This window comes from Gracilinanus agilis, chromosome 4 (genome assembly GCF_016433145.1).
Source record: "Gracilinanus agilis isolate LMUSP501 chromosome 4, AgileGrace, whole genome shotgun sequence".
Classification (NCBI taxonomy): Eukaryota; Metazoa; Chordata; class Mammalia; order Didelphimorphia; family Didelphidae; genus Gracilinanus; species Gracilinanus agilis.
The window spans coordinates 74,296,194-74,322,614 of record NC_058133.1 but is presented as its reverse complement, the minus strand read 5'-3'; the positions used below and the strand labels follow the sequence as shown (position 1 = coordinate 74,322,614).

General features: G+C 34.7%; 1 protein-coding gene across 5 annotated transcripts in view; it reads left to right on the top strand.

Moving 5' to 3' along the window:
* The window catches only part of ABL2 (ABL proto-oncogene 2, non-receptor tyrosine kinase), a 101,537-nt gene that overhangs the window by 60,847 nt on the left and 14,269 nt on the right, over positions 1-26,421 (top strand). For 2 of the 5 annotated variants that reach the window (XM_044677047.1, XM_044677045.1), the window contains exons 4-6: positions 6,132-6,139; positions 12,860-13,030; positions 25,750-26,045. In XM_044677047.1, coding sequence (XP_044532982.1) covers positions 6,132-6,139; positions 12,860-13,030; positions 25,750-26,045 — 475 coding nt within the window. Of the gene's footprint in view, positions 1-6,131; positions 6,140-8,308; positions 8,421-12,859; positions 13,031-25,749; positions 26,046-26,421 lie in introns of those variants that run through there. The other 3 variants (XM_044677048.1, XM_044677046.1, XM_044677049.1) reach the window with 2 other exon arrangements.

The following is a 26,421-nucleotide window of genomic DNA, read 5'->3' as shown; positions in this document are numbered from 1 at the left end:
TTCTCTGTTTTATTGATATGTGTTTAGAGATATAAATTTTTCCTTAAACACTATTTTGGCTGTGTCCTATAAATTTTTAGATGTTGTTTCTTCATTGTCATTCTTATTTTTAATAAAACTATTGTATCTATAGTTTGTTCTTTGACCCACTTTTTTTTTAGCATTAGATTATTAGTTTCCAATTAATTTTTTTGTCTTTCCATGGAGCTTTGATTATATTTTTTTTATTGTGTTATGATCTGAAAAGAATATATTTATTATTTCTGCTCTGCATTTGGTTGTGAAGTTTTTATGCCCTAATACAGTGATGGGCAACCTTTTTAGCATGGTGTGTCAAAATTCGCCAAAAAACCGAGCATAACTTGGTTGGTGTGTCACTTTGAGAAAAAAACCATAATTTCACTATATTTATAGTTTAAATAACAAAAATGTATAATTGTAATATATGACTATTTAATAAACCAAAATAGGTAAATAGATATAGGTAGAATTGTCATCTGTAGTGCATAGAGTGTCTACACTACACTATAGCAGATGTTTCATCCTTGGTATGTGGCCCCATACTTCTCTGTATGTGGCTGCATGCAGCTGCATGTCATCGAAAAGAGCTACACGTGTCAGTGCTGACATGTGTGCCATAGGTTTGCTGTCATTGCCCTAATACGTAGCCATTTTTTTTTTTTTGTGTAGGAGCCGTGTAGTGCTGAAAAGAAGACATATTCCTTTCTATTCCCATTCAATTCTCTCAGAGATCTATTAATTTTAACTTTTCTAAGATTCCATTCACTTCTTTTACTTTTCTTGTTTAATTTTTGGTTTGATTTATCCAGATCGGAAAGGGAGAAGTTGGGGTCCTCTACTAATATAGTTTTACCATTTATTTCTTCCAGAAGTTCATTTAGTTTCTCCTTTTAAAATTTAAATGCTATACCATTTGTGTTTCTTTTCCTGTATTATTATTCGCTGTCTTCATCCTTGGTAATAGTGGTTATGAAGCACTTAATAATGCTATTTAAAGAAAATGCAATCTTTCACCTTTTATACTCTACTTCTGTCATATCTCACCTTTGCCAACAAAGTTTTTATACTTTTAAGTCTCTCTCCTGTGTAGGTGGAAATTTGGTGCACCTGAGCTGCATTTGCCCAGCATCCTTTTGAATTGCATCCTCACCTAGCATCCTTGCATTTGGGAAATAAATTTGCTGGAGACCCCACCCTTAGGGGCTCTCTGTTCTGATGGCTCTGGGCTCTCTCCCTGGTGTTGCGATCTGGGAGCCTTTTTTTCCCCCTCTTTACTGAGGCTATTTTTTTCTTTTGCTTATTATTATTATTAAATCTTATCAAAATAATACTTGGATATTAATTTTTAATCTTATACTCCTCACCCTTTTTCTCTAGGCCTATTCCAAATGTTCTAATAATATTGTTACCCTTTGGTAAACTTTGGCTAATTTTTGCTGTGGGACTTACTTTCTATTTTTTACTTTTCTTTTTTAAGCTGTGACTAGAAGACATACAGTGCTTTTAGTTTAAGGTAAGGTGGTCTAATATCCTATTATTACCATTAACTATCACTTCTTCCACCCTATTTATAAATGGAAAGGTGATTATTGTCCATGTCTTGCTATCTTCACTTTATTTTCTATAGTGCAGTTTCAAAACATTTTTATTCATTCCTTTTGTGGAAGTTACAGTTTGGAGTGATCTATCTGATTGTCTAAAAGCAATTATAACACAGGGAGTACTGATCACCTGTTACTTTCCCAATCTTTGTGCCTGTTGTTAGGTGGGAGTTTATTCATGCCATTATACAGAATAAAATCTTGGTCATTATTCTGAACTGCTTTCATTAAGGAATGTATTAGGACTGTAATTTAGGGGATCCAGTTCACCCCAAGAAATATTTATTTTACTTTTGCTCATGTGCAAGATACTTACTATGTTGGAGAATAAAACAAAATAGGCCCTAAACTCAAGGAGCTTTCCACCATTCTCTTGAAAAGATATAATAATATGTTAATGCCAAAGAAAACAGTAGATAAAAATGAGGAGAAGCTTTAACTAGAATTTTGGAAAGGCCTTCAGGGAAGCATCTGAACTGAATCTTGAATGAAGCTGGAAATTTTCAAAAGGAATATGGAAAGAATTTCATTCTAGGAAAGAGATTGGTTGCATCCTGTGCAAATGTACAGGACAATTCAGTTAGCATAGAGAGACTAGAGGCAATTTTTGAAGGACTTTAAAGACAAGTATGGAGAATATTTTATTCTAAAGATAGTAGGGAGCCACTGGGGCTAGTTTAGGGTAATAAGTTGATACTTATGCTTTGAGAAGATTATTTTGGCAGCTTAATGAAAAGTGAATTAGAAAGGGGAGAGTTTGGACTCAGAAAATGCAGTTAGGAGTATGGAAGAAAATTCTGTACCCATATTTAGGCACAAGCCCCCCAGAAACAATTTTTATTAATTTACCTTATTTAATCTAAGCCTTTATGCTTAGAAAAGGAGAGAAGACTGAATGTGGGCAGAATACCTTTATTATGCCCTTTTCAAATTATATTTGTTAAAATTCTCAAAACAATCTGCTTAATTCCCCAACAAGATAAAACATAGTTGCAACATTCAAGATAAAAACCAGTTAATATTTTGTTTCATACAGGCAGCTAGGGGGAGCAGTGGATAGAGCTCTGAGCCTAGAGTTAGGAAGACCTGAATACAGTAGGGTTCCCATTATCCATAGAGTTTCAGTTATCCAAAGTCAGAGTTTACCACCAGCAGCATCTGCCCCAGCATGTTCTCTTTTGCTTCCACTTTCACTTTTATTTTAGGGTTTTTTTTTTTCCTTGTAGGGCAGATGGTAGGCTAGTGAGGGCTGAACTAAAGGGCAGGAGTATGGGAGTCAGCAGATATTCACTTATATGCTTGTTTTCAGCCATTAACAGTAGTTCTTGGAACATATGCCTTACTGATACAGAGCCCTTCAATCTATTCAGGAAAGGTCTTGGAAAGAATGGGAGCCTACCATGCAAATCTTTTCTCAAACACATACTAGTTATGTGACTTTGAGTTCATTCCCTTCCCTCTGACCTTCAACAATAGTTGAATGAACAATAGTCATTTAACTTGCAACATACAATCATTTTTTTTACATTTATTAATATTCATTTTTAACATGGTTACATGATTCATGCTCCTCCTTTCTACAATCATTTTTTTAAAAAACATCTCTCTTTGACTATTCCCTTTAAAAATTTTCCTTTCCAGCTGCACTTTAGTGGCAAGCATTTATATCCCATAGTGGACAACAATGCCAAAGATCTGAAATTAAAATTTCACAGAAAAATTTCTAAGAGAGGGCAAATCTTTTCCTTTCCAAATCAGAAATTAGTTCTAGGTAATCAAGGACAATTCCCAGAAGATAGAATTTTTCTTCCCATTTATATTCATAAATTTTGCTCAGGAACTACATGATTTAAATTTTCCATAAAGAATTATTATAGATATTTTAGCAGTAATTTTCAAGCCTCAAAACTTAGGCTAATAGTATTTGGCTAAATTGATTGGAGATGAGGTTGTATTTTAAGAGACCAAGGTAATTTATAGGAGGTGAGATTAATTTAAGGGAGGAACTAGGGAGGTGAACAAGAACAGAATTGGGGAGCAGATTTGAAATGTGGAAGTACAGCTGTCCACAATATTTGTAGGCAATATGATGTTTAATCAAAGATTCCCAAAAATTGAGTGAAAATTTTCACTAAAATAATAGCTTCAATCAAGGAATAAGTTTAAAAAACTACAAAATCATCAGTATTGTCTGTAAATTACTAGTAGAATTGAGCAAGGGAAATAGAAAAATAAATTCCTGCATTGACCATGTGAAAAAATATATTCTTCCATTTCTACTTTTGTAGAGTCGAGTCCATCAGCTCTATGTCTCGAAGTAAGTAGAATGGTGGTCATTGTGTTGATAAGAGTTCTTAAATTTTTCAATGTTAATTATCTTTACATTATTATTGTTATTGTAGAAAACATTCTTTTGGTTCTTATTTTTCTTCATTTCATTCGAATCGTCCCAGGTTTTTCTGAAACTACTTCATCATTTCTTACAGTATCATGTAGTAGTATTCTGTCACATTCATATACCATAATTTGTCCAGCCATTCTCTAATGGGCAGTCATCACAGTTTTCACTTCTTTATTACCACAAAGAAAATTATGCCTACAAATTTTTTTATGGCCTCTTTTTTTCTTCTCTTAATCTCTTTGGGTATAGGTCTTCTAGTAGTATTTGGAGTACAGTTCCAAATTGCTTTCCAGAATGATGGGGCTAATTCACAGCTCTACCAACAGTACTTGAAAGCTCTTCATTTCTTGTAGCCTTTCCAAAATTTGTTATTTTTCTTTTTTGTCGACTTTGCCAGTCTAATGAGTGTGAGATTTCACCTCAGAGTTGTTTAATTTCTTTTTATCTAGTTACTAGTGATTTTATGGATTTTTTTTAATATGGCAACAGATACCTTTGTTTTTTCATTGAAAATGGATTATTCACATATACCCTAAATTTATTAATTAAGAAATAGCTCTTATTCTTTATAAATCTGACTGATTTCTCTACATGTCTTAGAAAGGAGACCTTTATCAGAGAAACTTGCTACAAAGATTCTCACCTCCCCCATTTCCTGCTTTTATTATCTACATTGGTTTTGTTTGTGCAAAGCTTTTTAAATTTTATATAATCAAAATTAGACATTTTACTTCCCTATAAAAACCTCTCTATCTCTTGTTTGATGATGAATGCTTCCCCATCCATCCATTTGACAGGTAATTCCTGCCGTACTCCTCTAACTTGCTTATAATATTACTTTAAATAATAATAATACCTATTTGGGGCATATTTTTTTTTATCAAATAATGAGTTCTCTCTTCAATAGCTAAAATCTCTGGGTTCCTTTAAATGAATTCTAGCTCTGTACTATACATCTAGGGCAGTGGTTCCCAAACTTTTTTGGCCTACTGTCCCCTTTCCAGAAAAAATATTATTTAGCCCCCTGGAAATTAATTTTTTAAAAATTTTAATAGCAATTAATAGGAAAGATAAATGCACCTGTGGCCATCACCACATCCTGGATCGCTGCAGCACCCACCAGGGGGCGGTAGCACCCACTTTGGGAATCACTGATCTAGGGTAAAGGAGCCTAGACTCTCCTCCTCTTGATGTCATTTCTTCCCCAGGAATCTTTTTTTAAGCTTGATCTAGTTTCCCTGTCATCCCTGTCTTCTCCCATCAATTAATAACCTTTTGCTTGCTTCTTACTAAGTTTTCTCTCTTCCTTTGGACCCCAGGGAAATAAAACTCAATCTTACTGGTTTTCACCTATCCATTCTTTGGTTCCTAAGAACGTTTTGAGGTTTTTTCCTAAGCATATCTCAAAAAAATAACAACTAGGAAATGAATAAGGGAATAAAAAGCCTCTTTTCAATACTGGGTAAAGCAAGATTCATCTATTTAGCAGATTCATGCTATCCCAGACACATAGCTGATCTGGGACCAGAGTTAGAGTTCCCCATTACCTATAGTATACTCATTACTTTGATACTAAAAGCCTCGCACAGTGAATCCAACCAATCTTCCCAATCTGATTTCACATTACTCCCTCTCAGGAACTCTTATGCTCCAGCCAGATTGGCCTATTTATTGGTTCCCATATACCACAATTCTGTTTTTCACTTCAGTATCTTTGCTCTCCTTCCTCACCCTTTCTTTTCTTTAAATAACATTTGATTCCCCCAATTAAATGTAAAACATTTTAACATTCATATTTTTAAATTTTTGAGTTCCAACTTCTCTCCTCCCATAGATGGTCAGCAACCTGTTATAGATTTTACATGTGCAATCATGTAAAATATTTTTCCATATTAATCATTTTGTGGAAGAAACCTCAAACAACAACAAAAAATGAAATACATAGTATGTTTTTGATCTGCATTTAGACTCCATCAGTTCTTTCTCTGAAGGTGGATGATATTTTTCAGTATTAGTTTTTCTGATTGCCTTGGATCACTGTATTGCTGAGAATAACTAGATCATTCACAGTTCTCCATTGTACAGTATTGCTGTTACTGTGTACAAAGTTCTCCTGGTTCTGCTTATTTTGCTCTTCATTAGTTCCTGTAGATCTTTCAGCTTTTTCTGAAATCATCCTGCTTATCATTTCTTATAGCACAATAGTATTCCTTCACCATCATGTACCACAATTTGTTCAACTATTCCCTAATGGATTGATATCCTCTCAATTTCCAACTCTTTACCGCCACAAAAAAGAGTAGCTATAAATATTTTTGTAAAAGTTGATTCTTTACTCTATTTTATGATCTTTTTGAGTCCCAACCCAGTAGTAGTATTACAAGATCAAAGGGTATGCAGTTTTATAACCCTTTGGGCATAGTTCCAAATTGCTCTCCAGAGTGGTTGGATCAGTCAATAGATTGTAATTTCATTGAGAGCAAGGATTGTTTTGATTTTGTCTTTGTATTACTAGTACAGTGCCTAGCACATCATGGGTGCTTAATAAATTCTTCTTGGATTGAACTTTGGTGATGACAGAGTTCCTAGTAACTATGGCAGTGATATAATCTAGAAGGAAAACTTAAATTGTTTTAATTATATTAATATTAAAAACTGCTTAGTATCTCTCTATGCATGAGTATCACATTTACTAGAAAGGACATAGAACCAAAGACATGTATCATTTTCCCTTAGAGTCCTTAACTCTGAAACCTATAAGTTTTTTAAGGTGGTTTCCTCAAAATTCCAAACACAAAGTTTTGCTCAAGTCCCTAGCATAGCATTCAAAGTTTCTTGTTTCCCTGAAGATGTTCTCTTATTCTCTTCACCAGAAGGGACAGCCTACACCCAGAATTACTTCTCTCTGGAACTATATGTGATCTCTATACATAAATTGCCCTACTTTGTAAGGCGTGAGGAAAGTAGTCTGTAATCTCAAAGTAATATGGAAATATGAGGAGTGGGTGATAATAGGACTAAGGAGCAAATTCAAAAAAGTAATTGAATTAGGGATATTAGGGTCACAGAACCAGCCTCAAGATTCTGAGAAAGTTTAGTTTAACCCTTTTTTTTATAAAAAGTCAGGTGTGTAAAATACAGAGGGTTATATAAGTATATTCATTAGTGTTTTACATTTTCCAATTTGCTTTTTTGTGTGTGTGAAGGGATGCTAGGAATGAGGACTTAAGGTTGTATTCAGTGAACTCATAGGGAAAAAGTTTAAAGATTATTATTTTAAGATTATTATAACTTAAATTGCCACCTTATTGTAACTATCAGTTATTAGATATTTAAATGGTAGATAGTTGAAGTGATGTGTAATAGTAATGTGGAATTGAATTATTTTATATATAGGTTTGAAGAATATAGATTAAATATCATTAGTCTGGATCTCAAGAAGTTTATAATGTAAGAGAAAATTATTTAACATAGAATTTGGAATATCTGTAACCAAATCTGTAAATCCATTTAACCCTCTTTTTCTCTTTGGGATTAATAAAACTAAACCTACCTTCCAAAATGTTAGTGGACTAATACATTTAGATATGTAATGACCTAATAAGTAGCCACAATAAAGTGGCATAACTTTGCTGTTAAGTTTTTTGTAACTACATTTAAGTCATCTCGTTTTCTACTTTAATTGAGCATCTCTGTAATGTATAAATATGTAATATTAACCACATTTCTTACCTTTTAACAGTGCTGATAGTTTTCTTATTCTTGTGCAAATGAATCAGATCTTAAATATTTCTCTTCACTTTTTACTTGTGGTTTCATGAACAAATTTCAGTGATGTAAAAGATGAATCTTGTTGGGCAATCCCAATTATGTATGTAGTGTTTTACAGTAAACAAGCTTTCTCCAAGGAAACCTTAATTCTCCCTCCCCATTTTCATGCCTTTGGAATGAAGCCCACATTCTGTGTGCTGATCCTAACATGTCTAACGGTAAACTCTTACTCATATGAATGTGTGTAAATATATCTTTTAAACTCGGAACTCTTGAGGTCATTCCATCCTGACTCAATTTCCAGTTAGTCAACAGGTTTGGCACTAGATATTTATTTTCCTTAAGGTCACTCCACCCACTTAGGAAATGTTAAGTATTTCTCTTTCCATTGGTTCCCTCTGACTTTTGGAGTGTGTGAGTAACTGTGCCATGGAATGTGGTATTGCTTCTCAGGAAGTGGAATTTTAAGACTTCTTGTACTCAGAAGCTTGGCTTGTATGCATTTGAGCAGAGTATGGTCCTTGGAACAGTCCTGCTACCTTCTAGTCGTTATGCCAAAGAACAAGACAAGTTGCTTTGCTGCCTGTACAATGAAACTTCAGAAACTGATTTATCCGACTTGACAGGTATATTCCAGATTGTCTGGGCATAGGGTATGGTGCAGAATAGATTGAATTGGTAGCCCCAGTGGCAGTGTCTAAGTGTAAATTGATGTTTGAATAATTGGTACTATAATATTTACTACTAACTTATTAATGAGAGCCTTTTCTGGAGTTTCTAGATATGTTTTTAATTCATAAGATTGAAATAGCACTTCAAGATGTTAGTTCAGATATGAGGAAATTTGCATGATGACATACCAGTAGGTTAAAAGGCAAACTGCCTTTTTAGTGATTCTTTGTTATATATATTTTGTCAAGATATGACAAAACAAATACTCTAATCTAGAATATATTTAGTGAGGGAACCACTTTTAGAGCATATGTCCTTTGGATTACTCGAATCTGGTATCTTAATATCTTAGATATTGAGATTTTTACTTAAAAGTCTTTAAATTTGTTTTTCTTTGTCATAGAAGTTTAGTAAATAATCCAGTAGAATTGCTTGTTGCCTCTAGGAGGGAGGGAAGAGGAGAAGGAAAGAAAATGAATCATGTAAACATGGAAAAATATTTTAAAATAAAATTTAAAAAAGAAAAAAAGGTACATTCACTCACAAAAAAAAGTTTAGTAGACAATGAAGATGATGATAAAATGACCACAACTGTTGCTGCATTGCTAATTGGTCAAAGAACTGGTTAAATATTTAATAAAATTAAACTTTGAGTTTGAGCTTTATTGTGCAATGGTCTTAATATATTTAAAAATTTTACCTAATGAAAGCAGCTATTCCTTTAAGAATATGTTTTGTCTTTGGTTTCTTTTTTGTACTCCTAGGGTGTAGCGGTGGGAAAAGTCCAAAAATACCTTTTAACAGTATTAGCATTGTAACAACGTGTTGACACAATTTGTCTTCCATTTGCTATAGGTGAAGAATAAAATTTTTTGATTTATAATTCACTGTGAAGCCTAACCTCAGTTTTTAACAGAATCTATTTTTAAAAAATTATAAAGGAAAATCACAAAAATGTAATCCAGTCACTTATTTCTGCACAGGAAATATTTAAACCAACCAGACATATGTCTTTGGGATTTTTAAACTTCTTTCAGAAATGACTTGGACAAATGATGACTGTGTAGCATATTGACTTTCTGTTGCTTTTTCTACTTGTTTTGATTCCTTATTTCTTAATTTGTTTTTCATTTTCTAACTCTCTCTATTTATCTGAGGGGCAGATTCTATTGTTCAGAGAAATGAACCCTAGATTTGAGTCAATTGACCTGAATCTGTGTTCTGCTACTGATGAATATGACCTTAGGTAAATCTTAACTTTTCTGGTCTTAGTTTTCTGAGGGTCCCATCTTTAAATCTATTATCTCCTTTATTGTTAATGATTTTTAAAATACTTTATGTGTTCCTTTTTTCATTTCACTCAATTTTCGGATTTTTTTCCTTTGATTTTTATTTTGTCCAGTGTTTGGAGTTAGTGAAGATAGTTTATGAATGGATTTCCTGTGCAGACTGGCTGGCTATATGGGAAAGAGACTATGAATGATATGGAAACAAAGGAGAGGGAGGTGTGGGGAGTGGAAAGAGGAAAGTAAATATGACCTTTATATTTAATTAAACTCCCCCATCCCCATCTAACTCCCCCCCCCCTCAAAGTCCACAGTAGTTGAGGTTGGGTGGGTAGAAAACAGTATATAAAATTGGGATTTAAAAGTAGACTACTTAAAAATTTGTGAGCCTTTTTAGAGTAACTACTTTATACTGAGAAATTGCTTATATTCTATTATTATTCTATTACTAACAGAAATTTGTTGCAAAAATAAAATGACGTTTTGGAATTATAAACATAGGATTACAAAGTTTAGAGATAGAAGTCACTTTTAACAGTAACCTCCTGAATGCATTTTATAGATGAGGGAACAGAAGTAGAGAGATTAAATAACTTGCTTAAGATCACATAGATTAAAAAAAAAAAAAAAAGGAAGGCTAAAAATTCATATTCTCTCACTCTGAATCTTAATGTTCTTTCCATGACTCAGTACTGCTTTACATGGTTCTTTTTTCAAAGACAAATATTTTATTGATGCCTTTTGTTTTTCAAGCATAGTCATTTCAGTCCCTCTCTGGAGACAAGGAAAAAGAAACAAAAAGGTCTGAATGACTGCTTCTGATAATATATTCTACATTCTGTACTAGGCAGAAATTCTCTACTTCTCTGCCTTAAGAGCAAAGATGCTTTGGTTCTTCAGTCACTCATTTTGATTTCCTTTTGGCTGTTTTTGTTCATTTACATTGTTATAGCTATTGTAATTATTCTTTTGGTTCTGCTTATTTCACTTTTTGTAAAGATGTGGCTCTGAATTCCTCATATTCATTATATCTTACTTTCCCATAGTATTCCATTGCCCACATATCCAGTCATTTGCCACCTCTTATCAGACCTACCTCTCCAACAGCTCTGTCCCCTTCTCTCTACTCACATGGCTATCACTGTATTTCATTTAAAATCACCTCATCATTCCAATCTTCTCCTTTACTCTTGTTTCTCAAGATGCTATCAGATCCCATAAATTCTTCTATCATATCTGTTAAAATGACCTCCACGTCTATATATCCTGTGCTCATTTTACCTTTGAGATAGATATTTAGCAGGCTCTTGGAAATGAAAAACTCTTTCTCCTTGGATTTTCTATAGGCACCTCAAACTCAACTCAAAATCAAATTCATTACCTTTCCTCATCTTATCCTTCGCTTTAGCTTCTCTTTTTCTGTCAAGGAAACAACAATTCTTAGACACTCAAGCTCAGAAGAGGTCATCCTCAACCTTTGTTTTTAATTTACTCTTAACTTCCAAAACTAGTTGTCAAGTCTTATCTGTTTTCTCTTTTCATCATCTCTTACATATACTGCCTTCTTTTTCCTTTTTTTTTTTTAAACTTTATTTTCCATCTTAGAATCAATACTGAGACCCATTGAGGAGGGTGGGGTGGTGAGAAACTCTGCCACAATTGGATATGCCCTTCCTTTTTTCCCCTTCTTTCTTTACCCCCTTTCTCCTAGCCTCTCCTACAAAACAATCTAGAACCTTCTGGGTCGCCTTATTGTTTGCAAAGCTTAGATGATGTGGGAGTCACTAGCTCGTTCCTTTGGGTGAGGTGAAGGACTATCAGGCCTTATCATCTGCCCTGTTTTCTATACCCTGCAGGCCCATATCACTGTTATCTGTCTTTTTGAGGTAATCTTCCCACTATATGCTCCAACACAGCACCCAAATCTGAGGGTTTCCATTCACTTTGCAGTGGAATTTTCTTTTATGAAATCTCTCTCTCCCAAGGAATGTGAGCTCTTTTAGAGCAGGAATTGTCTAGCTTTTTCTATTTGGATCTTTAACATTTAACAGTGTTTATTTAGCACACAATCAGTGAATGATCATTCATTCTAACTTCCTTTAAGGCTCAGCTCAATTGTAACCTCCTTTAGGAAACCTTTCCAAATTCTCTCAGTTATTGTGCCACATGCCCAGATAGCTTTATCTTTTTATGTCCTTTATATTTCTTTTTCTGTGAGCATTAGGGCGCGTAAACTTCTTGAGGGCAAGATCTTTTTTTTTTTGTAGTTGCATCCCTACTACCCATTGAAGTGCCTTGCTTTCAATAAATTCTTGTTTGATTGACTGATAAAGAATGACAGCAGAGTTGAAATATCATGAATTTCTTCTGTTGAATCAGGGTACTTCATAACAGAGATATTTTTAGTATTTCTCTGCTTATTGTCTCAGGAACAGGAGAGGGCAGGGAGGGAGAATCAGAAGAAGGAAGGGAATTTGGAATTGAAAACTTTACAAAGGAATGTAAAAATTATTTTTACATGTAATAGGGGGAAAATAAAAAATTGTTTTTTTAAAAGGAATTCTCATATTTGGGTAAAAAAGGTTTTGTTTTTTCTATTAAAAGTTCTCTACAAATTTTTCTGAAATTTACGTTTTCAGGGAAAGGAGCAGCTTATACACATATACACATACGTACACACATCCATTCCATTCTTTAGTCTTTAAAAAATATCGGTTGTGATTAACAAGATTCTTTGCTGTACCTTTCTGGAATTGCTCCAGTTTTATTTTAAGTAGCAACTTTTTCATGTCACTTAACTTTTCTAACTTTGTTAAATCATAACTTGGATTTGTAGCTAAAATGAGCCATATAAGATGAATAGAAAACAGAACTGAAACCTTATTTTCATTCTTTTCTATGGCCACTGCATTACATACACATTGCAAAAAGCAGTCTACATTCCTAAAATGTTAATAGGTTACCTATTAAATACTGGTAAAGACACAGAATTCTTTTTCCCTGACTTGCTCAGTTCACAGAAATGGCAGAAATTGCGTGCACAAATTCACATTAATTTCTAACCATTACCTCTAAGGTAAATATCTTTCTTTTTTGTGTCTTTTCAGAAGCCCTTCACCGGCCCTATGGGTGTGATGTTGAATCCCAGGCATTGAATGAAGCCATCAGGTGGAGCTCCAAGGAGAATTTGCTTGGAGCCACTGAAAGTGACCCCAATCTCTTTGTTGCACTTTATGATTTTGTTGCAAGTGGTGACAACACACTCAGCATCACCAAAGGTACAGTTATGGGGGTAGTTTTCACACCTCTTATTTTCATGGAGAAAATAACTATAGTAAGTCATAGAATTTTAGTACTTAAGAAAAAAAGGAACCTTAGAAATCACCTTATTTTAGAGATAAGGAAACCAAAATCTGAAATGGTTATTTAACTTGCCTAAGATCACATAGCTGATTGGTGGTAGAACTCTGATTCAATTACCTGGTGTACCTTCCATTATTTCTAGGTTTCTCATGGGGTTCTAAAGTCCCAGCTGTGCCATAATTAACTGGAAGTAGCTTCCTTATCAACAGAAAGAGGATAATACTTACTTTGCCTGTGTCACCAGGCATTGGTGATTTGAAGAGTAAATGAAGTATTTGAAACAGGTCAAACTCTAGCCTATAGACCCATAATACCCTATTATTTGTTATTATTAATAATAATAAACCAGAATTATGGTCTCTGAATATGATATGCTGATGTCACTTTCCTCAGAGAAATAAAGAAAACTGTGACTTAATATGCTTCTATCCCTATTGATTCCTAATCAGGAGAATATGAATTTTGTTGCCTAAATACTGTCCATCTTTATCACTTGGTGGTAGAATGATGAGAAAAGTGGAAGAAAGGCTTTTCATTCAGTGGAACTTTCTCACAATGGAATGTAGTTTGTTTGACTTGGTAAAATAAGAGGTCAGTACTATTCTTTATCCAGCCTTTCTCACAGTTCCTGACACACCGATTGGCAGTAAAAACCACTTACTAGATTCTGGATGAGTAAACAAAATATATCCATCCATGGCAGTGGCATAGAATATGAGGCCTAGAGTTAGGAAGATCTGAGTTCAAATTTGGCCTCAGATTATATGTGGTTTGGGGGGAAATCATTAGACCTCTGCTTCAATTTCCTCATCTCTAAAATGAGGATGATAATAATAGCACTTACCTCTTAGGGTTTTCGTGAGGATCAAATGACATAATTACAAAGCATTTAGTACAAGCCTGGCACAAAGTAAGAGCTATGTAGTTAAGTTATTAAAATTAAATATTAACTATTAATAATCATGTGTGATAAATATGTGATATAAAATCTATCATAACAGATGATAATTATATAGAATATTATATTATTATAGAGATACTTTAACTGTGTTGTCAAAATCAATTAGAATGAAACTCTTAGGGTCACATAACAAGACACAATTTTTTAACCACAAGTTAAAATCATCTATATTATATGATTTTTTAAATTTATTTTGTTAAGCATGTCCAAAATGACATTTTAGTCAGGTTGGGCTTCACTCTTGAGTTGTTTTTTTTAAACCCTTACCTTCCGTCTTAGAATCAATACTGTGAATTGGTTCTAAAGCAGAAGAGTGGTAAGGGCTAGGCAATGGGGGTTAAGTGACTTGCCCAGAGTCATACTCTTGAGTTTTATAGGTCGAAAGTTTGACAGCTTTGGGGTAGGACATTCCCACTTACTCAGATAGTTTGTTCCTACATGTTCCCTACAGGAAGAAGTGTTTATGACTCATCAGTATGTCCAGGTGTCTGTGATTCTCTCAGTGGAAGGAGTTCCTCCACAAGAATAGATCCTACCTAGTAGAAATCTTAGGGAGTTACCTGAAGCTTAGAGGTTTAGTGACTTTGGTCCATGGTTACATAGCTTATGAGAGTGAAACTGTGATCATAGAATCTGAGATCTAGAGCTTGAAGGGACTGCCAAGGTTATATACTCAAATCCCTTCATTTTACAGATGAAGAAACTGAGGTCCAGGGGAGAATGGGTGACTTGCTCAATCACACAGGTGGGATTTGAACCTAGGGCCTTTGACTCTGGAGCCATTGGAGTTGGAAAAGAGAGACTTTTCTTTGTACTCTTTAGCTTCAGGTTTCTTCATCTGTAAAACAAAGGAGGTGAACTAGGTATTGAAGGTCAGTTAGTCCACAAAGCATTTTTTAAGTGCCTGCTATTTTCCAGGTACTTTGCTAAGCCTTGGGGATATAAAGAAAGGGAAAGACAGCCCCTGATCTCAAGGAACTCATATTCTAATGGGAAAGACAATGTGTAAATAACTGTACATACAAAATATATGCCAGATAAATTTGAAGTCATCTCAGAGGGAAGCGACTAGCATGAAGAGAAGAAGGAAAGATTTCTTGAGGTATTTGGGATTTTAGCTGAGATTTAGAAGAATTCAGGATATAGAACTGAGGAAAAGAGAGTGTCCCAGGCAAGAGAGACAGGATAGTCAGAGCAAGTATAGTCTCAAGAGCTATAGAATTGCTGTCATGTTCAAGAACCAGCAAGTAGGTTTATTGATTGTGGTACAAGAAAGTAATGGAATATTAAAAAATCTTCATGATACACCTGAGAAGTCCTTTTGTGGGGCAAGGGCTGGATGCACCCCTGAGGAGCCAAGCATAAATATGATAGTCTTCTTTTCCTCTTCAGACAATACAGTACTTAGAGATTGTAGTTTTGCAGTGGTTGACATTTGTCCATGCCAGAGATCCCACCATCTCTTCCAAAAGAAATTATTGAAGTTCTAAAATATACATATAAATGATCCAGATTTTATGGCTCTTCTTCCTATAGTCCTCAGCAGCCTTTTCTGTGTCTCAGTGTGAGTCTCATGTTCCTGGATTCAGAACAAGATAAAGAGATGAGAGATCTTTGATTATCCTCCCAGAAGAGGCCCTGGTGTTTTTAGTGCTTTTGTCTCTCTGGGCTCTGGGAATGGTAGAATGCCTCAGCTACTTGACAATATCAGCCTATCAGCTTAGATTTTTAAAGGATCTTTAAATTCTTAAATTCTATGAATCTATTAGTGTCTGAGACAGTATTTGAATCCAGCTCTGCAGATGCATTGCTTCTAATTGATTTATCATCCTAATTTTCGCTAATGAATACTGCAAGCCATTTACACACTTGATATTTGAAAGGCATATAAAAATTAAGAACATTCACAAAGGAAGCATTTTTTTCCTTCATAGGTTCACTTAACATTGATAGCAAGGGGGCAGCTGGGTGGCTCAGTGTATTGAGAGCCAGGCTGAGAGACGGAAGGTCCTGGGTTCAAATCTGGCCTCAGACACTTCCTAGCTGTGTGATCCTGGGCAAGTCATTTGACCCCCATTGCCTAGTCCCTCCCACTCTTCTGCTTTAGAACTAATACACAGTATTGTTTCTAAGATCGAAGGTAAAGGTTTAAAAACAAAACAAAAAAAATTGATAGCAATTGCTTTGCTTTTGTTTGAAGCAAGTACTTTTGTGATATACCCTAATAATTTTGTTATGCATATTCATACATATTGTTACAAGTGATCAAAAAGCATATATAACATATATCCACCAATAGATAAGAATATTTACAACTTGCATATACATGTGCTATATCTACTTCCATTTTTTTCCATATGTACCACAGGGCAGATATTATACTACACATACACACATATATGTGTAACACTAAATAATTCCCGAATAATTTTTGTCATTTAGTAAAATGTTGTAAATTCTGACATTTCAACTGAATTTCTTAAAATATAAACATTAAAAAGTATCTTTTGTGTATGAGCTTTATACTTTATTAAAAAAAATAAAGTATGCTTTGTATAATTTTGACTTGACTTTCCAGAATCAAATTAGTTATCTAGTATGATGTTTAAATATATATCCATATGAAGTGGACTAGCTTGCTTTCAAATAGTCAAATAATTTAACATGTGAAGAAATGGTAATGGAATTACCCCTTAGTAAAAAAAGAAATCAGCTGTTACTAAGGAATTCTTTGAATCATTTTCTTAACATCTGACAAAAGACAATTCTTTGGTTCCTTCCTATATATTAATTATCTTTTCTTCTAATTTTAGTTTTTTGTTTTTATTATGAACTCAACTTTTGTGTCAATAAAAATGAACATTCCATCATACAAAAAGAGAGGATTGTATATAAAATTGAATGCGGGTAGTTAAAAATATATATTTCATTTAGATATGATTTAGCAAAGTAATAACAAAAGACACCTAGTTTGTGTTTCCTTCTGAACAACTTCTTGCTTTCTTCTATTTTAAAATGTTTTATTAGTGCTTGTTTTCTTGCACCTCTCACTTTCTAGCAATTTACTCTTCTCAACTAATAAATAAATTATCAAGCAAAACAAATTAATGTGTTAGCCATATCCAAAAATGTGTATCTTATTTTGCACTTCTAATCTAGCCCCTCTCTGACAGGAGGCAGGAGACATGTCTTATCAATCTTATCAATCTTCATATTCAATCACTGCACTGATTAACATTCCAAAGTCTTTTCAAGTTTTCCATTATATTATTTTGGTAATTGTATAAATTGTTCTCCCACATTCCATCAGTTCATACAAGTCTTCTCAAATTGCTTTAATCTTCGTACTCAATTATATAACATAGTAATGCTGATATACAATTTCTTTAGGGATTCTCCAATTCATGGGTACCCACTTTGTTTCCAGTGCCTTGCTTTGACAAAAGTACTACTAAAAATATTTTTGTACATGTAGGACCTTTCCCTCTCTTTTAATCTCCTTGGAGTGTGTGACTAACAGTGTTGCTTAAAGGATATGTAAAATTTAGTGTCTTAGGGGATATAGATTGAAATTCTTTCCCAAAAGGATTAAATTTATTCACAGGTAAATGTATATTTGCATGCCCATCTTCCTACAACTCCTTCAACAATTGCTATATTTGTGCCGTAACTAATATTCTAATCTAAGCTACAAAAGTAAGAGATTGTATTCAATTAGAATCTTATGTTTTCTTGGTATATTTGTGAATTCAGCAGGGGCCAACACAAAAATTTTGATTACTAGGGAAAGCTTGGCTTTTATCCTTAATATTGGTCGTTTTGATTTAAAAAAATCTGTTTGACTAACAAGATGAAGGACTGGACATTTTCTCTGATCTCTATGACATCTCAGAATTCCAAAATGAGATTTATGCACAAGAGTTCCCCTGGCTAGGATACTAAGAACTCTAATGAGGTAAGCCAATGAATTTATAGCAAAGAAGACTAATCCTGAGGCCCTGCCTCTCAATATCTCATTCCCTAGGACAATCCCCCCCCCCCCCCAAAAAAAAAAAAAAAACTGTCAGGGATATACAAAAGAACCAGTGGCCTTGTATTCTAGGATCCACTTAACAGTTCCCTTAATGCTGCGGTAGTCTCTGCCATCACACTCCCTATACCTGTCTTCACTCCATAATTCTGAGACAACAAGCAACAGAATTCAATTTTGGCACCACCGTATCCCCTCATAGAGGAGAGGAAATAATGGTATAGGCAAGTGGAAGGATACTCTTGGGATAGCAATACATGCACTGTAATGGTGTTCAGCCAAGGACCAGGGAAGTGGGAGAGGGCACCTGTTTGTTCATATGTAGAGCTTTGCATGGTTTGAAAGAGGAAAGGGGATTAGATTAGAATTCTCCTGTGGATAGATCAGTCCATGTCACCTTTTCCTCCCTCCCCCAAATTCACTTCTATACAGAGACTGGAACAAATTTCAGGTTTATATGTGGAGGAAGCTACCATCAAGGGGAAGGAGTCAGAAAGAGAATAATAGGGAAATATAAGGAAAAATATTACCATTGCAAAAGATCTCAGGAGGAAGAAAACTTGGTTAAAAACCTTAAGCACAAACAAATAAATCAACATTTACATAGTATCGTTATTAACATTTTATTAATGTCAATTAATACATATTGATATTAATAAAAGAAGAGGAAAAGAAGAAAAATGTCCAACTCTTTGTTTTTGAACTCATTTGTGGTTTTCTTGGTAAAGATACTGGAGTGCTTTACCATTTTCTTCTCTAGCACATTTCACAGATGAGAAACTAAGGAAAACAGGGTTAAGTGACTTATCCAGCTTTATATAGCTAGTAAGTATTTAAGACCAGATTTGAAACTCAGATAAGAGTAGTTTTCATGACTCCAGCATAAATCAAAGGAAAATGAATTAGTCCCTCTAGAGGCAAAAGAGTCTGTGGATTCCCAAGAGAACCACAATAGAGATCATCCTGAATTGTTCAAGAGTGAATAAGGTTCTTGAAAGCAGAATTTGTAGCCTAAACAGATGATATAATTGGCAGAATAGAAAAACTTGAATCCATAATGACAAATTTCTTCAAAGAAATGAGAGAAAAAAACTGATTGGAAACTGACCAGAAAAAAGAAAAGTAATAATCATAGGTCATCTAATAGGACAAAATAAAAAAAAACAAAACTTGAACACCACATTGCAATAATACAAGAAAACTGCCCACAATTTCTAACCACAGAAACAAACTGTCAGTTGAAAAAAATCCACAGATCTTTGGGAGAACCTGTGCTGCAAATTCAAGACACATTGTGATTAAATTGAACAAACAACCAATTCTGCATGTGACCAGGAAAAAAAAACTTCAAATACAAAGGAAAAGAAATTCATATAACAGGACATTTTTCCTCACCAGTAACCTCAGAAGGGAATGGAATAATATATTCCAAAGAGCAAAGAAACTTAAGGTGCAAGTCAGAGTGCTATACTCTTCAGGCCAAATCATTAATGGGAAAAAAAAAAGATGAACTTCAATAAGAGAATTATTTGAACCTCCCTACCCCCACAAAAAAGAGCTATAAGTCATTTATTTGCTTTGCAAATGCCCCAGGTAACAAAATCACATGAAAAGTAAACCAGAACAGCAACCAAGGCAGGCACAAGCAGTGAAATAAATATACAGGAAAAAAGGGGGGGGGGGGAATAGGAGGAAACATTTTTGAGGTTAAAAACACCAAAATAACATACCATAAAGAAATTTCTTTCTGAAAATATAAAGGAGACAAGGTGGAATAACAGATTAAGCTTCACAACTTTCTATCTGTAGGTGAATAAAAATTTTTTTTGGTTGGATTAAATTGCAGAATGAGCAGGCTCATAAAAGAGAACAGAGGAAGAAAATACAGGGGAATGTATGATGTACTTTAATCAAAGCATTAGTAAATGATGGGAAAATGACTAATGTAGTCTCTTAGGATTTAGAGAAGGTACAGGAAAATGAATTAGATGGCAGAGGAAAAGGTCTGAGCCGGGAGGAAAAGGAGAGAAATCTAAATTTGTTGGTAGGTTAAAGAACACCCCCATGGAGGGAGAGGGATATTCCATAAGAGGAAATGGGGACTTTAAATGGGTATAAATAATCTGTAGAATTGTGATACTTATGGGGATCACCACCTTTGAGAGAATGTTGTATCTTCCTTCATATTATCCTTCCTCAGGAGAAGGCCAATCGGAGCTCCCAGGCCCAGTTGACATTAAGAAGTGTTAGGAGGGCATGGACCCAATGGGAAGATTTCATGTAATTAACTGAACTATAAGAAGGTATACAATAATAGATGGAGACTTTAATGTGCCTTTCTTATTTTGGATAAATCTAACAGGAAAGTAAAAGGAAAAATATAGTATAGAGATCCTGCTCTATAACCAGAGACTTGTCTGAGTGGCCTAGGGTGGTCGTCGGATGTAAAGAACGAAACAGATTGGAAGCACGGCTTGTTAGCTCATAATGCTCCAAGGGATACTGGAGTCACCAATTTATTATAAAGGAAATTAAAGATCCCTTTCCCCCAAAAGCCCAAGAAAGTTTCCCACAGTTACAGAGAGCAGTATTTTTACTACAAAACAAAAGTCTTAGAAGCCTCCAGGTGTAGATAAAAAAACCTATGCTAAACCAACAACTATATGTGTTATCTTTAAGTGGAGCCTGGGACATCTCCTTAGGTTGGAAAGCCCCTGAAGTTCTCAGCCTTGATGGTATTAAACAATTTTTTTGAGCCTCATTATTTTACTTTAATTCTGGGCAAAATGCCCTGCCAAGGGTTTGACCTTGGCAGTACCAGCCAAGTGCATTCTTGGTCAAAGGGGAACAGTGTTAGCCCCCCTCCTCCTGGATTCCTGAGAGCCCAAAGCTTTTTTCAATAAGACTATAATGCATTTTAAAGGAAGGTGAGAATTATGAAAGGAATCAAAAGAGGAATCTCAGATTTTTATCTTAGATAGCCCACTCCGTCTCGAACCTGATAGGGAGAAAAGCCAATATGCAGCTCTGCTGGTCTGTATTGATCTTTTGAGGGGATCCAGATAAAAATAACCACTTGAGATTCTAATTTCTCTTAATAGCTCCCAACATATCCCCCTTCTCTTCAAGATACCATGATTTATTACACAGGAAAGCTTTGAATAATGAAAGAAGTTATAAATTGGTTATAATCATCAGTTATAGTTGGATCTGATATGAATTACAGATCAAATTGTTTGTTTATGGCTCTCTACAATATAGTTAAACAAATTGCTAGACAAATAGTATTTTTTTAATGGAACTTATATTTATTATTTTTTTAATTTTAAAATTTTATCAGTGGTTACATGATTCCTGTTTTTTTCCTCCCCTCATCCCTCCTACCTCCTGGAATTGACAAACAATTCCACTGGGTTATATTTATATACACACATTATTACCCAAACTCATTTCCATGTTATTCATTTTTGTAAAAGAACAATCCTTTAAAAACAAAAATCACATACCCACATAAACAAGTAATAAATTGCATGTTTTCTTCTGGATTTCTATTCCCACGGTTCTTTCTCTAGATATGGATAGTATTCACAAGAATTGTCCTGGATCATTGCATTGCTATTAGTAGCAAAGTCAATCACATTTGATCATCCCATAGTGTTACAGTCTCTGTGTATAGTGTTCTCTGGTTCTGTTCATTTCACTGCACATCGGTTAATGTAGGTCTTTCTAGTTCTTGTAGAAATAAAGCAGTTCATCATTCTTTATAGCACAATAGTATTCCATCACCATCATAAACTACAATTTGTTCAGCCATTCCCCAATCCAGGGCATCCTCCATTTTCCAATTTTTTGCTACCCCAAAGAACGCAACTATAAATATTTTTGTACAAACAGTTCCTTGCCCAGTTGTTCAAAAAATCTCTTTGAGATATAAACCCAGTAGTGGTATGGCTGGATCAAAGGAATATGCATTCTTTTAAAGCCTTTTGGGTATGATTGCAAATTGCCCTCCAGAATAGTGGATCATTTCACAACTCCATCAGCAATGCATTAGTGTCAGAACTTTGCCACATTCCTTCCAATATTTATTTCCATTTCCTGTCATGTTGGCTGCTCGTTTAGGTGTGAGGTAGTATCACAGAGTTGTTTTGATCTGCATTTCTCTAATCAAGAGGGATTTAGAACATTTTTTCATATGATGATTGATAGTTTTGATTTCTTAATCAGAAAACTGCCTATTCATATCCCTTGACCATTTGTCAATGGGGGAATGATTTGATCATTATCATTAAAAAAATTAGGGGACAAACAGATTCTATAATTCTTACAACAATGAGTAAGAGAGGTATTCTTTTTTTTTTTTTTTTTTTTTAATTTTTTTTTTAAACCCTTGTACTTCGGTGTATTGTCCCATAGATGGAAGACTGGCAAGGGTGGGCAACGGGGGTCAAGTGACCTGCCCAGGGTCACACAGCCGGGAAGTGGCTGAGGCTGGGCCTGAACCCAGGACCTCCTGTCTCTAGGCCCGACTCTCACTCCACTGAGCTACCCAGCTGCCCCCGAGAGGTATTCTTAATCAAACGAGATAGAAGCATTTGGAAAAAGTAAGATAGCATAGACAGAATTAGTGTACCTGGTTTGAGAACTCTTCCCCAGTAGATAAGTAGTCAAAGGACCTGAACAAGCAGTTATCAAAAGAATAATTTTGAGATATTATTAACCACATGAAATAACTGCAAAAGTAATTTCCATGTGAAAATGCTTCAAATTACTAATAGAAGAAATGCAAATCAAAGTAATCTAGAAGGGTTCAGAGAAATGTAGGTGTATTATTGGTGGAACTGTGAATTAGTACAACCACTTTGGAAAGCACTTTGGAATTTGTGCAAATAAAGTGACTAAAATGTCCATGTCCATTAACCTAAAATTTGTTACTGGTCTTATACTGCAAGAGTTTATTGATAAGAAGAAAATCCCTATATTCACTAGAATGTTTATAGCAGCACTTTTTGTGGTAGCAAAGAACTGAGAACACAGTAGATTTCCATTTATTGGGAAAGGGATAACCTAATTATGGCACATAAATGTAATAGAATAGGGATCAGACCTTTAATGAGTTCCCAATATGTAATAAGAATAAGAAACAACAATATATATAATGACTGTAGCAATGTGAATGGAAAGAACAACCACAAAACAATAAAAAATGAGTGTTGCATAATGGCAACACATAACTTCAAAGAAAAGACAAAAAGAAGGCACCTCTGCCTCATTCCTTTGCAGAAATGGGGTGTACGTGGATATAGTACATTGCATATATTTTCAGTCTTTTCAATTGATTGGTTTTGGTGATTTTTTTTTTTGGTCTCTTTTTCTTTTAACATATTAATTGTTATATGAACTGACTTTCTAGGAGTAGAGAAATGATACAACGAAGAGAAATTATGGTGAGATTAAAAAAAAGATATTACTAAAAGTTAATCTCCAAAAAAACGTATCGATAAGAATTGGTAGCAAGATGTCCTTGTTGTCTTGGGGTTTTGGTTTCAAAAATGAGTTCAGGGGGCAGCTGGGTAGCTCAGTGGATTGAGGGTTGGTCCTAAAGACAGGGGGAGGTCCTAGGTTCAAATCCGGCCTCAGACACTTCCCAGCTGTGTGACCCTGGGCAAGTCACTTGACCCCCATTGCCCCCCCTTACCACTTCTACCTAGGAGCCAATACACAGAAGTTAAGGGTTTAAAAAACAAAATTTAAAAAAACGAGTTCATTTTTTAAAAAATTCACTGTCAAAGCCTAGAAATAAGTGGTCCATATTCCTTGAAAAGTAAGAAATAAAGGCCTACAGACCAGAGGATCTAGGTTCAAATTTGGCTTCAGTATTGATTCTAGGATGGAAGGTAAGGGTTTAAAGGGGGAAAAAAGTAAGAAATAAGCAAACAACAAATATGTTTTAACTTTAGAATTCTAATTTTTTATTGTTTTTAGAAAAGATGCTGAATCAGTGAATCCTCTTCCTCCTTACAGTTCAGTATTCACTTGTTAGAATTTGGTGAAGTCTCCTTGATCTATTTGGGTGCAGGGAAGAAGAGTTTTATTTACCTATCTTGATGCCACATACCCAACAGTCAGGGTTTGCTGTTGTTTTTATTGAATAAAACAGACTTTATTTTCTCCTATAAAATAGGCAATGCATGTTTTTCTTAATTAATTATGGGTATTTTTCCATGCTTTACATGATTTGTGTTCTTCCTGCCACCCTCCACCCCCCAGCTGATGAGCAATTCTGCAGTGCGATTTTTTTGTTTGTTTTTTAAGACCTTTACCTTCCATCTTAGAATCAAACCTATGTATTGGTTCTAAGGGCTAAACAGTTGAGGTTAAGTGGCTTAACCAGGGTCACATAGCTAGGAAGTGGCTGAGGTTAGATTCAAACCCAGAGCCTCCTGTCTCTAGCCCTGGCTTTCTATCTACTGAGTCATTTGGCTATTTTCTTGTTTGTTTTTTATTCAGCCATTTTAGTAATGTCTCCATCATCTTACCCTGCTTACAGAGGACTTGTACAAAAACTCACCATGGTCCAAAGAAAATAATTTGTAAAATATATAACGAAGCCCAGAAAGTGGTTTCTTGTCTTAGTGCTATGATTTAAATTCTAGGTAACAGAATCACAGATTGTCAGAATTTGAAGAAACCTCAGAACACATCTAATCCAAACCTTAACTGACTGAGGTACCTTTAAACAACATATCCAGTGAGGTTTTTAATGGGTTCCCAATTTTGGGCTAAATTTAATTATTAGAAAGTTTTTCCCCCTATTCTGATACAAATAATTAAAATTGTCAATTGGAATTAAGATTGTATTGTGATGAAGTATCAGTTTTGTACTCCTATTCCATCTCATTCTCTAAAATAAGTGTTTCAGTGGTTGAAAACATTTCAAAAGGATTTTCTTGTGGATTTAGCTGAAAAAGAAATGAGAACCACCACAAAGTCCTACTCTAATGCCTCTTTCTGTTGTAGAGAGACTAAAAGTCTTCCAAGGTGTTGCCAATAGAGTCCATCTTCTTGTAGCTCTTATTAAACTCCAAAAATATTGGTAAGAGAACAGACTCATTAGTGATATATAGCCTAGCAAAGCATAGAGAGACTTACTTCACCAGAAGAGAATGGCAAACTATTTTTTTCATCATAGCAATTAGAATTTGTATTATTGGAAGAAGAAAATAACCAGTGAAATCATAGATAGATCTTTCAAAGTAATGAAAAGACCATTAAGATCACTCATTTCATTCAATTGCACATTTTGGCCCTACTACCTAATTTTGTTTTTTTTCATTATTATATCAGAGTGTTGTGCTTTCAGCTGTTGTGGTCTTTACATTTTGAGATTTTTTATGCATTAGTTCCTTTTCCTTTGTGGTGTGTATAATTTGTTAATAAATCAGATTGTGATTTCACTAGATTTTAATTTCATTTTAAAATTTCTAATTTAGCACTTTAAGAAACTTCTAAATAATATTTTCTTCTCAGAATGTTTTGTTAATGGGTTTTGGTTTTGTATCTAAGGTTGGCCTGCCATCCTAAAATTCTTTTTTTTTTCTTTCTTTTTTTCTTTTTTTTTTTTGTTTCTAATCTCTGCCTAGGTGAGAAGCTACGAGTGCTAGGTTACAACCAGAATGGTGAGTGGAGTGAGGTACGCTCTAAGAATGGGCAGGGGTGGGTACCAAGCAACTACATCACCCCAGTGAACAGCCTGGAGAAGCATTCCTGGTACCATGGGCCAGTGTCCCGAAGTGCAGCAGAATATCTGCTTAGCAGTCTTATCAACGGCAGTTTCCTTGTTCGGGAAAGTGAGAGCAGCCCAGGGCAGTTATCCATCTCACTTAGGTACGAGGGACGTGTATACCACTACAGGATCAATACCACCACAGATGGGAAGGTAAGACATGCCAGTAAACACCTTCTGTGAGCTAAGAGGCAGACTGGTCTGGTAGAAACAAATCTTAGCCATAGAAGATCTAGGTTTGGATTCTGGCTCTTCCATTTAATGGTTGTGTGTTTTTGGAGTCATACTTAACCACTGAGACTCAGTTTTCTTCTCCTGAATGAGCATAACACTTATACTACCTGCTTCCTATTAGTAAGAGTATTGTAAGCCTCAAACATGTGCAAAAGCATATTCTAAATGCCAAGCGTCATGTAGATGAAAGCCATTAATATCTTGAAATATTAGATGAGCTAAAATTAAACATCTTTACTATTTAGCAAATATAGGCAGCTTCTATTTGATATATTTTATTTATTGTTTTTTTTCA